The sequence below is a fragment of the Toxorhynchites rutilus genome, chromosome 2, assembly GCF_029784135.1.
Source record: "Toxorhynchites rutilus septentrionalis strain SRP chromosome 2, ASM2978413v1, whole genome shotgun sequence".
In the NCBI taxonomy this organism is placed as follows: domain Eukaryota; kingdom Metazoa; phylum Arthropoda; class Insecta; order Diptera; family Culicidae; genus Toxorhynchites; species Toxorhynchites rutilus.
In genome coordinates this window covers 121,523,832-121,536,920 of record NC_073745.1, presented here as the reverse complement: position 1 = coordinate 121,536,920, position 13,089 = coordinate 121,523,832, and the positions used below count along the sequence as shown (strand labels likewise).

The 13,089-nt window shown below is 39.3% G+C and overlaps 1 protein-coding gene across 1 annotated transcript; it reads right to left on the bottom strand.

Annotated features, from left to right (window-relative positions):
- Positions 1-755: 755 nt before the first annotated feature.
- On the bottom strand, positions 756-2,853 carry LOC129764300 (tubulin alpha-1 chain). Its single transcript, XM_055763251.1, has 2 exons — positions 2,694-2,853; positions 756-2,264 (listed from the first exon to the last, which is right to left on the bottom strand). Exons 1-2 carry the CDS (start codon positions 2,694-2,696, stop codon positions 915-917), a joined length of 1,353 nt encoding a protein of 450 aa, XP_055619226.1. The 5' UTR covers positions 2,697-2,853; the 3' UTR covers positions 756-914.
- Positions 2,854-13,089: the final 10,236 nt, after the last annotated feature.

Below are 13,089 nucleotides of genomic sequence, written 5' to 3'. Positions count from 1 at the left end.
TTCATGTGATATAATAATCTCATATCTCAGATGTCGACACCGTACCGTTGTCATCGCGGATACGTTTCATTCCATTTCCACCGTGAAGTGTATTCGAAGTGTATTCGAGAATCAGGCCCAAAATTCTCCCCAACAAATTAAGTTAAAAAAAATTTTAAGATTTTTATTTTTTCACATGAAGGTGAATAAAATGTAAAGAATAACCACTTGTACTTTTTATGGCACTATAGCTCAGTAAGGAAACGAATCTAGAAAATCAAAAGTAGAAGAGATGTTAATTTTACTAACGGCCTTTTTCATTTGCTTCCGTTCACCCACCTACAATCTAACAAGTATCATTTCAGTGCTTCCCTATTGATGAAAATGATGTCATAATTCGGGGGTCGAAAACTTTCAGCCCACTATAATTGAAATTGATTGACTTTATTCTTGTTGATGTAGGTGTTGGTATATTTATTTGAGGTACATAGAACTTGTATCGCATTTGCATATATGACATCAACATGATTCAACGAATGTTCAAATATGGTGGAGCCGATATATAGAAGGCAAACAAGTTTATTCAGAGAAGTTGATATTCTTTTCGAACCATAACAGGGCCTTTCTTTTGCGACGAGTGATTGCGTCATTGACACACTTCCCAGATGGTCAACGAGACCAACTCAATATGGTGCTCGAAAAAGATGTAACTCGAGTCTAAGAGAAAATATCGACAGGAATGGGCGTAAATGAATAATTTAAAAACATGGGTATGATTAATTGTGGCTTATGCTTTTTTCAATGCTTCTTTTATTTCTGGCAATTTTGAACGCTGCAATCAAAATCGTGAAATAGCGTACTGTTTGAGTAGTGATGCGAAAAAAGTGCTTTCATGCTCGATCGACTTCGTAACGATGGTCTAGTAAACTAGCTGCTTAGTATTCCTCAGCACCCTCACCTTCACCTTCGCCAGAGTCCATGCCAACTTCCTCGTAGTCCTTCTCGAGGGCAGCCAAATCTTCACGGGCTTCGGAGAATTCTCCCTCCTCCATACCCTCACCGACATACCAGTGGACGAAGGCACGCTTGGCGTACATCAAATCGAACTTATGATCGAGACGGGCCCAGGCTTCGGCAATGGCAGTGGTGTTGGACAACATGCACACGGCACGCTGGACCTTGGCGAGATCACCACCTGGAACAACGGTTGGTGGCTGGTAGTTGATACCGACCTTGAACCCAGTTGGACACCAGTCGACAAACTGGATGGTACGCTTAGTCTTGATGGTAGCGATGGCAGCATTGACATCCTTCGGAACAACATCACCACGGTACAGCATACAACAGGCCATGTACTTGCCGTGACGGGGGTCACACTTCACCATCTGGTTGGCTGGCTCGAAACAAGCGTTGGTGATTTCAGCAACCGACAGCTGTTCATGGTAAGCCTTCTCAGCGGAGATGACAGGAGCGTAGGTGACCAACGGGAAGTGGATACGTGGGTAGGGCACCAAGTTAGTTTGGAACTCAGTCAAATCAACATTCAGGGCACCATCGAATCGCAACGAGGCGGTAATTGAGGAAACAATTTGACCAATCAGACGGTTCAGGTTCGTGTACGTTGGGCGTTCAATGTCCAGGTTACGACGGCAGATATCGTAAATGGCTTCGTTGTCAACCATGAAAGCGCAATCCGAATGTTCAAGAGTGGTGTGAGTGGTCAAGATGGAATTGTATGGTTCAACAACGGCGGTTGAAACTTGTGGGGCTGGGTAAATGGCGAACTCAAGCTTCGATTTCTTGCCATAATCAACCGACAAGCGCTCCATCAGCAGCGAGGTGAAACCGGATCCGGTACCACCACCGAACGAGTGGAAGATCAGGAATCCCTGAAGACCGGTACACTGGTCAGCCAGCTTACGGATGCGATCGAGCACAACATCCACGATTTCCTTGCCGATGGTGTAGTGACCACGAGCATAATTGTTAGCAGCATCTTCCTTTCCGGTGATCAACTGCTCTGGGTGGAACAGCTGGCGGTAGGTTCCAGTACGGACCTCATCAACTACGGTTGGTTCCAAATCGACGAAGACGGCACGTGGAACATGCTTGCCGGCACCAGTCTCGCTGAAGAAAGTGTTGAATGAATCATCACCACCTCCGATGGTCTTGTCAGATGGCATCTGACCATCTGGCTGGATTCCATGCTCCAAACAGTACAGCTCCCAGCAGGCGTTGCCAATCTGGACACCAGCTTGGCCAACGTGTACGGAAATACATTCACGCTGATGAGAAAATAAGAGAAAAATGAATGTGAGAAATATGCTGCGTTCAGTGTTTGGAAAATAACGGTGAAAGGAAGTAACGCGAAGAAAGTTTGGGCTCAAACACAGATGGTAGTAATTGCTTTTCAGGTTCCCTTTTCTGCACTGCGATGCATGAGTGAAAATGGAAACGGGTGTGTCACGCTCCATGGCAACGCCCCGAATTATGCGACATATTTCAGCATGCGCTTTTGCCATTGAATCTTCAACTTTCAACCATCAATTCTTTATTTGATGTAAAATTGTACCGATCGATGGATTTTTTTACTCGGTATTATCCAGATGGCTACCAGATGTGAAAAATCTTGGAACATGTGTCAGCCATTTTACACTTTTTAAATCTAACACGTTTTCTTTCCACCGCAAGAAATATAGATTATATGAACTTACCATTTTGATAAAAAGTTTTCAAAGCACTTGAAAAACAGCAAAAAGTAGAGCAATAAATAACGGTTGTTAAATAAATTTGTGTTGAAACACTCGCGCTTGGTCACAGCAGATCAGGACGCTTTCCAAACTGAGAATGATGCTGTCGGCAGGCCAGCGATGCTTTTTATGCGCCTCCACTGATTCACGAGAGTGAGAGAAAAATAACTGTTATGCGCAGACGCCATAGAAACGTGGGCTGATTCCAGCAAATATGGCGGATTTCTCATGCATGGAGAAGGCATTAAATGAATGAAACACGAACAGATGGTGATATGCTCCGGCATGATGTCGTCATTGCTATCCAACTCAGCAATAAATACGGCAATCTTTTATAATAATAATAATAATAGTAATAGAATCATAGTTCATGATTTATTTCTACAAACGAGATCACTTTATTCTAGAAAATAAAGCGATTTTTATCTGCTATGCTTAAATAAATGCAGCTCGATAAAAATGACGTCTTACGTTTACACTCTTACCAGCTGTTCACTATCGGAAGTATAGTTCATTGTTTTTATGCCGCGATGAATGATTTTCTCCGGTGACCGGGAGAGCGTAATGATCGCTCTCGAAATTGAATTTTCATGAGAAATGGGCTGCCCTTAGAAAAATCTTATATGCCCATATAGTTATATATTGTATTATAATGTATTAATTGTATACGATTAAACCTTTTGCAAAAAGATTCTAATGATCACTTTTGAACATATTTGGAATCATTTTCACTGATGATCTAACAGGAATAATTCAAGCGATCAGCTCATTCAGAAAAAAGCTGTAGATAATGTAATAGAATACTACAGTCAATGAACTTAGGAGGATAAATCAATAACTTTAGGTCAGTTTTATAAAAGTCTGCTTCAAAAGTGATACACCCATTTCAATGATTCTTCGAAATGACGATGTTTTTTTTTGTAAAATAGAAAACTATTCAGTTCCATGTTTTTCGGCCAGAAATATATCAATAAAACATATGAAAATTTGAGACATATAGAAATCGGACTGCTTCAAATGTATCTTTTTCGTTCAGAATTTAATGAATCGGAAAACTGTTATGGAATGAAATATGATAGATGATAATATGTTTTTTCAGGAAAAAGTGCAGAGAAAATCATTCATCTTTATTCCGAAGAACCTAGCATTTCGTCAAAAGGCGACTTCGATCTGGAGGGCTAACAAGCATGGCTTATCGATGTTTTGTTATACCATTTGGGATTTAGTCAGCTGTTCGAATCTCTTGTGTTTATGGTATTTTTGAAGATGTATTTGTAAAAACTGGGACTAAAATATTGTTCCTCACTGGTGGAGTATCTATCCCAGGAACTATATGATCGATATAACTGTAATTTGGCTACAAGGCATAAAAAGGTATTCTTTAACGCGTAGCGTAGCGGTTTATCAAAATTCAAAAAAACGACCAAAACGGCGGGAAAACAGATATTTTTTTTCAAATTTGGTCGAATTGGGTTGAAGGGTCGGTCCGGCCTCTCTAAGAGTGACACCCGTGACCATGACAAGTATATTATATTGAAAAAAACATGATTTTGAATGAAGGTAACCGGTTACTGCTTATGATATTCTATAACAATACAAGTCACTATAAAACATAAAAAAACCAAGAAGAATTCTTGTTAATTATTTTGTCATACTACAGCTTTCATTTTTGTCCTGGGGTGTAAATTATAAGTCTCGAAAACGAGGGGGGTTCCTTCGAAGCACAAGATTTTGAGCGTTAATATTTCTCTACCAGATGAACGGAATTTTATGAAAATAAAATTACAGTAAAACCTGTTTTTGCGCGGTTTTTTGTGCGGTTTTTTTGTGCGATTATTTTTGTGCGGTATATGAAAAGAAGCATATTTGACGAAGTTATCGTCCATTTATTTTTTTTTCGATGGTTTATATGCATTTCAGTGAGAAAAAAGCATATTTGCGTCTCAATTATCCACTTCTGAAATTTCCTCCTCCCATCAAATGCTCTAAGTTCTTCTAAGTTTTTTCATGGCATGATAACAGCATCACGTTTCGGCATGCAACTAAAAGCACAAAACAGCCACGCGCAACCGAAGAGGTAAACTGTCCCATCGCAAAGCAGGGAAACAAAAGGAAATTCACCATTCAATTTGAAAATTTGTGGATTTGAATTATTTTCCTGGGGAAAACTTTTTTTATGCGGTCCCTATCTACCGCACAAAAAAAGTTTTTTTTAATGTGTACCGAACACGGTTTTTTAAAGCTACTGGTGAAGTTTTGCACGATGTTTTTAATGCGATTTTTTTTATGCGGCCCCTATCCCCCGCACAAAAAAAGGTTTGCCTGTATTCGAAAGATAACTGATCTACAAAAGATGTTTTTTACTTATTGGCCATAAAAACTAGTTTCAATAGCACAAAACTGCTCCGAAAGTAAACTATTTAAACCATTATAAATAACGACAGCTTCTTGTCTCGATTGTTCTACGGTCAATGCATGATTCATCGGCTGGCCAACCTCTGACCATTTCTCTTTTGTAGTCGTGATAAACGGACATGTAAAATCGTTTGCTTGTGAATGCACTCAAAATGCAAAATATGATTTCACAAACATTTGGGCAGTTAACTAGTGTTCCTGTGATGATTTTTTATATCACGGAAAAGATATTTCGGATGTACGGAGGAATGAATAAGTTTGTCTTGGGGATTTGAGTGTCGAACGTCAAAAAGAGATCACAAGCGAAAGAATACTATTTCGTATATATTTGTACAGACCACAAGACAATTCCAAGGGAAAACAAAATATCCATTCATCCATTAATTGAGAATTTAGCGGGATGCAACTTCAAACGAATGATTACTAAGCCAATGGTATTCCTACGTTAACCTTGCGGTTATACCCCATTTATACCCCATCTCCTGGTTTTTTTTCGTTTTGGGTGAGAAAAGTTGCAGATTTGAATAACGACATCTTTCAACAACTGGAAGGTCAGGGTTTAGTTTTCATGATGTCCCGTTCGCAGGCTATCGACTATCGAATATTCGCATACCTAAAGTGACCAGATGGTCAAAGCTCTAACGCGGGACACAAAAAACAAAACGTTATGTATATACGTTATGTGAAAATAAACCATAGTTTAGCGAGTCTCATTTATTCGTGAAACACTTAACATGTGTCCTCGCAATAAAGCCTGATCTGTATTATTTCTTTCTAAATATCGTCATTCAGTTGTGATTTTTCGGTGGTTTAGATTTTGTTTACGCCTGAAAATCACTGGCTCAGTTAAAGCATTAAAGCCTGGCAAGCACGATTCAAATTCAACAATTTTCTTCAAACTACCGAATGGAATGCTCGAAAATTTCAATCTATTTTTCATCCAATTTAGTGTTAACGTATGTATTAAAAAATGGACTATTTGGACTAAAAACTACAAAAATTTTTTAATGAAACAAATTTTCCTTAAATATTACGTTCATTAAGCCTACAACAAAAATTATATAAGGAGCAGCAGCACTGTCAAGCAACTGCATGATTTTTTCATACTATCAGCTTCACCCCACAGCAAAGGAGTTGGACATCCTGAGACACTTTGTGTCCGCTAGACATAGCCGATTTGGTATTTACAACATCCTCTCCCTGTCGCTCCTTAAGCCGGGAGATCGAAACAACCAGCCAAACGGTGAAGGAGAATCTGGCCAAAATGGACATTTTTATGCGGAAGCGTCAGACGAGACCGGCAGTATCTGAGCAGCAGGCAATCACCCAGAAAGAGTAGCTTCAGGTGCTGGTGAAAAACTTCTTTCCGGCGAAAGAAGTGAAAAACTTTTTTTCGTGCTCATAATGGAAGACGAGACGTGCTTGATGCTAGAATTCAACGAATGGCCGGGGACCGGGTACTTTACGTTCCCCAGGTAAGCGATGACGTCGAATATATCTTCCACATCAAGTTCTCGAAGAAGGTCCTTCTCTGACAGACGAGAAGGGAATGTCCAAGCCGCTCTTCTTTTGAGTCATATGGTTAACGGAGAACGAGTACGAAATGCTTTCCGAAACTTGCGAAGGTGATGTAGTCTTTATGCCGAAACGAGGATCGGCCCATTATGCCAAAAGATCACTGGAGAATGGATAATGGATCGGCTGGAGATAAACATTGTCGCGTAGACCGCCAACCTTCCCAATATACCCCAGCTGCGGCCTATAGAAAACATTTAGGCGAATGGCCAACATGGAGGGATAGCTGACTACCAAAGCCACGGAAAGGTAAAAGAATATGTGGACATACATCTTTTCATCAGCCATGATTGAGGTTCCGGCCAATATTTGTTTCATGTCTCTTCCTGTCCAGCATACACTAGTTCTTCCAGCTTATTTAACACGTTAAGCCCTGACCGAGCTAGAGGACCAAAGATGAACTTTTCGTTTGACTCACGTTGATCCCTGCGGATCAATAGGGGACTTTTATAAAAATCATTATAAATCTTTAGAAAAAACTTAAAAATAAATCTTTATAAAAATCAAATCTTTATAAAAATCTATTTTTCGAAAGACCATCTCTGAGTAACGTTGTGATCAGACTCAATGCACTGGTAATTTTTTTCGTTGTTGAAAGGAACAATCTAGTTGAAACGGCCATTACGAATGTTTTATTAAAATCCAACGATATATATGAAGGAGAATTCCTCATAAGATGAGCAAACCAGGCGGAAGATCTTCCGGACCCGGTCCAACGATGGAAAAGGAAATATTGGAGTGCATTGGCCGTTTTCATCGGGAATTACAAGAACGGTCACAGTCGTCTAAAAAAGAAGCCGAAAATTTTAGAGCAATTCAAGCTCGACACATGTTATGAGTACCTGACAGCGAACTGATAAAGTCGATTTGACAAACTGGCAACTACGACGTTTCGGAAAGACAGCTTTTGCTAGAGATACGGTAGACGTTTGAAGACCGCTGAAATTAATTCCAATGATGTCATTAATGAGATTGCATTGGATGTGTTACAGTTCATCAAGAAGTGGAACTTCCAAGAATCGGTTCCAAATTTTTACAGAGAATTTGAAGCTGGTTCTAAACGTGTATGTTTCTGTGGTATTTTGTAGAGAGATACATCAGAGTTGAAATTAAGTAAAAATTTGCGGTCAACGATGGTTCAGACATGTTTAGTACGTTGAACCCCGTACCGTAATTGCTGCGCATTCCATTGAGACCGCAACAAAAGAGCGAAAGCACACGAGAAGAACTTGTACAATATCAATGTCGGTCTCAGCTCCCAAAGACATTTATGTCATGATAATTATTTGAGTCCATTTCACATTTCGACTTCCACAAATAAACCAGGATGTTAGAGGTGACACTCCAGTAACCCGCCCCGGGTGTCACCGGTCACGCTACGCTACTGGCTACGCGATAGAAAGTACAGTTTTACATGCTGAAAAAAAATCAAGCAAATCCCATATCAAAAGTCCGGAGGAAAAACGAGTTTTCGGGAAAACTTTAATCTTACAAGTCGGAGTCCCTCCCTTGAGGCGAAACATTACCTGGCTCCCGGTACTTTCGGTCACGATTTTCGCTACCCGATATCAGGAGGATTTAGTTCTTTTTTGAGAATTGAACTCCGTTATCCTCACGTCCTTATTTTAATGGCAAGGCAACCATCATAACTGGACAATAATAATTGAAAATGTTTCAGAATGCAATTGGTGACTTAACTATGTCGAAAACATGGGTATATGAATAGTATAAGGCATTCAAAGACAGTTGAGAAGAGATGAAGGATTTGCCACGTCAAGGACGACCATCATCCTCTTCAACTGATAAAAACATCGACGAAATAAAATGAATGTGGCTCATCCTTTAAGTTTGAGAGAGCTAGTCGTGAAATGAATATCTCTCACGAGACCGTTCGTCATATTTTGGTTAAATTTTTAACCATGAGAGCACGTCTAGGGTCAAAAGAGATCAATTTTCCACAAAAATTTCATCGCAATCAAGTGGCTGAAGACATGCTTGTACGGTCAAATTCTGATACCACGTTTATTCAACGCATAATTACGGGCGACGGGTTTGACTTCTTCCTTTTTCCGAAATTGCCGCTTGGTGGGGCTCGTGTATTGCTTCAGAAGAGGCCTTAAAACTGTTAGGATCGGGAATGTTGGAAACAAAAATGAACATTTGTCTACGCTATCCCGGCGCACCAAGTGGCTTCAGTCAGGAAGACCTCTAAAATCCGAATATCTGTTGGTCATGGTAGATGAATACATGTGGAGGCGATCTGGCGTAGTGGTAACATCCATGCCTCTCACGCTAAAGGTCACGAGTTCAATTCTCACTCCCGACATTCTTCCAAAAATGGAAGTAAAAAGTGACGAACCAGCCAAATGAGTTGAAAATCACTATAATACAGACAAAAAAAAAAGATGAATACGTAGGATGAAGACGAGGGCAGTTCAGGAAGGGATATCATTGCTACTCGTTCGGAAAACCCGGAACTTTTTTTGCCGGTTACAACGAAAGTTCTGTATGCATCCTTTACATTTGGTTCAAGTGTGCATGGGAGAAATTTCGAATTTGAAGGTCATGGGAGATATTTTGAAGAAAGATAAAAAGAATGGGAAAACATGGGCAATAAAAAAAAAACTACGAATAATAACTCAATGGGACACATTTTCCTTCAATCCGACGTTCATTAAATCTTTTACAAAAATGTTTCAACGCTCTTATTAGTTGTTTTGAAGTAGCCATGGCGAAAACAGTTAAGCAACTACACTGGATGCTATAGTATTGCCAGCTCTACCCGGAGCGAAGAAACTGGACATCGTGAGGTAATTCGTGTCCGCCGGATACAGCCAATCCGGCATCTACAACATCCACTTCCTTCTAGAGGAAGACATTGATCGATACCCTGGTTCCAGCCGCTCGATGGTGCTGCGCGAATGCGAGAGCAAGGTAGCCTTATTGTGCCGTACCTTGGGCAAGAAGGTCAGAGCAACTGGCCAAACGGCGAAGAAATGGAATTTTTCTGCGGAAGCGTCAGTCGGGGCCGACCGTGTCTAAGCAGCAGACAATCACCCAGAAGAAGCGATTGAAGGTGCTGGTGAGAAACATCTTTCCGGCAAATTGCGGCATAATAAATGACGAAACCTATATTATGCTGGACGGTAATGACACGCAGGAGACCGGGAACTCTATGTTCCTCACCAAAAAGGTAAGCGATGACGTCAAATAAATCTTCTATGTTCCCGGAGAAAGTTCTTCTGTCAATTCGAAGAGCAGCTTGCTGAAACCTTGAGAGTAACTCTACCGTCTACCGTCTACCGTCTACCGTCTTTCAAACCATCTCAAGGCCATGGGTTTGATGCGAAAATAAGTAGATTGAACTTTGTAAATCCAAACCTAGAGGCATTGAAAGCTCTTTTCCACGTGTGAACATTTCTCCGAAAAAAAAATCTGAAGAATTCGTAGCATAGGACGAAAAGTGTACCACGACTACTCGACTACACTTCAAAATCATGATCTTCTATGGGTTACTTCACCCTAACGAAATCATAACAATTGATGCAAACGATCAGAACATTGAACTTGTTTTGGTCGATGAGTTACTGGTCGGCCAACCTCACTTCTTTCGAGGTGGCCAAAATTTGTGCCTTCACCTTAAACTACGAGGAATTGTTTTTACGGCAGAATTCGCATGCTTCTTGTAAAACGTGGAAAAGTTGTAGCTATCGGTGGACTATACATTGAATGAATTACATCGTACCAATTCTTCAGAGTAACCAAAAAACCATAAATCTAATGTAGCCAATACTTTCCGATGCTAATATTCCCGTTGAGATAGTTTATCAGATGTACATACAAAAACAATCAGAACATGTGTCTGAAAAAAAAAAAAAGATCAGCTCACATATTCATTTGTTGAAGACTTCAGTAAAATCCGAAGGTAAACTGCTGTGATTCCCACGTAAAACAGGGAGTATCTTCACCAAATTTGACAGATGTAGCAACCCATAAGGTGCTCACGTGGTCGAATGTTTAGCGTCCCACGCAAGGGTGCGGGTTTTATTCTTGTTCTGAGCGAGAGATTTTTCTTCAAAGACTTTTTTACTATTTACACTTGTACGCGTATTCTTGGGCTTGCCATTCAGAATATATCCAGCGCGTATTATTTGACATATAAATCCCTACTAAATACTAATAAAAAATGATGTCTGGACTTCATGCAGATTCAAAAGCGTATATTTGTTGAAAATGCTAGATTTGTGGAATGAAAATTGATAACGCACCACCTCACCACGATAATGCACCACCTCACCAGCTCACACAAGGCTGATATGGCTGCGATTTATTTTTTCTCTCTTTCCAACACTCAAATTTTCGTTTCGAGGCACCCGTTTTTGGTCGATTGAAGATGGGAATTTTGAAAGGGATTTTTTACCCAGAGCTGCAGTTGATTACGGAAAATACGTTTGCAAATTTTTCGTTCGATTATTCTATGTTATATCGTTTATTTTAATTATGGGATTTTTGTGTTTCATTGACATGTTTTTAGTACATCTTCATTCTGATCATATGTTATTCAACAATAGTTGCCTGAGACCGAAAGCTGCCTGAGGCTAAGTACACAGCATCATGAGAGTGGTTTTAAATATCGCAATCGTCTCAAAATTTTGAGAAAAAGGCTATTGTTGTCAATCGGTCGATCTATCTTAGCATATCCTTTCGTTATTTATTGCCCCTCTTAAGGTGGTCCTGTCAACATGTGAGCAATTAGATGTTTTCCCTTTTTGCCCTTCCACTGTGGTCTCAATTTTTCGAAGTGAGCTATATTGCAAACATATGTTGCGCTTATTCACGCTTTCTTCTTTCCCTGAGATCATAAATCTATGTTTGTAGAAGGCGATACATTGTTTTAAAACATTTATTGACATTCGCCTATATAAGTCCTTTTTCAAGTTCCGCGTGTACCGAAAACCACTAGCATATACGCTATGTTTCATAACGTTTTTGGGTTTTTGTTCTGGTAAATTGTCTGACTTATCCAGAATCTAAAGCCCCTGTTTAAGGGGGTATTTTAGTGTAAATGCACACATTTCGGACGTTTCTTCGTGCTCCGAAAATAATGAAACAAAAATATTTTTACTATCATTATTTGTTTATTTATTTTTTAACAATATCACAATTATGGAACGTGAGTTATGAAGTGAGTGCCCTTCTGGTTATTTGAAGGAAGAAAATCTAACAGACTCTGAATCAGTAAAAAAAATCCGCTATCGCATGAACAGCGGACAAGTCAGAAACATGTTTTTTTTACAAAATAGCGGCCGTTTGAAGAAAAAATGCTGTTTAAAACGTTTTCTACGTTTTTCGATTTTTTCAAAATAGTCAACTTAAAAAATATTATTTTATATCAATTCATGCGATAGAGAGATGCATACAGATTGTATTCATATGAATTCGACATAAGTCGGTTCAGTAGAACTTAAGATATCGTGTACGCCAATTTAAAAAAAAAGTTTCTAGAAAAACGCATCTGAAGTTAACTGTTATGGCCGTATTGGATTAGATACCGCATCACTAAAATAACTACGACTCGGTAAATAATGGGATTTTTGAAAAGTCCTTTCTATGGTATATTGTTGAATGCCTAAATTTCAAAATATGAAGGATTTTTTTTATTTTTTTTTCAAATTTCTAGACTAGAATACTGTCTTGATGAACCCTGTTAATCATGTCATGGAGATTAATGAATTTTTAATGTTTACGTTTTAAATCAATCGTCGAATGCTCCACACTGTTAAATTTAAACAATGAATAGAAGCTGTACCATATGATTATTATTAAAGCCTGACACGAATATGTGAAGCGCTGAATATCAGAAGCGAAATAAGCCGAATAAACTGTATAACCTGTATTCGTTGGGCACTGTATGAGTAAAACCTCCAATATAAAGATGATAAAATCAGACGTTTACTGTGTCGATTGGTAAGTATATGTTATGTTTTTCATTATTGCAATCATGCGATAGTGAACTCAGCGTGATAGTAGAGCTACATGCAGGTGAATGAGAGATATAAAGCTCCAATACAAAGAAAAATGTGTATCAGCGGTTTGTTTTGTTTGATATACCTGGGCATCATTTATGTTAGCGAACTTTACCAGCCTGCCATGTCCTAGTTTAGAAGGTTAAGGAAATTGATCTCAAAAACTCAATACAATGATAATTGTCCCTCCACATACTGGGATGCTATTCACATTAATGAACTAGAAATATGAAACATTGAAATCGTTCCTTTTTATGCTATGGTACGCATACTTATGCCAACACATTAGTGCTACTGCACTACGCCACCAATAATAAGCAGCATATCGACTTTTTAGTTCGGAT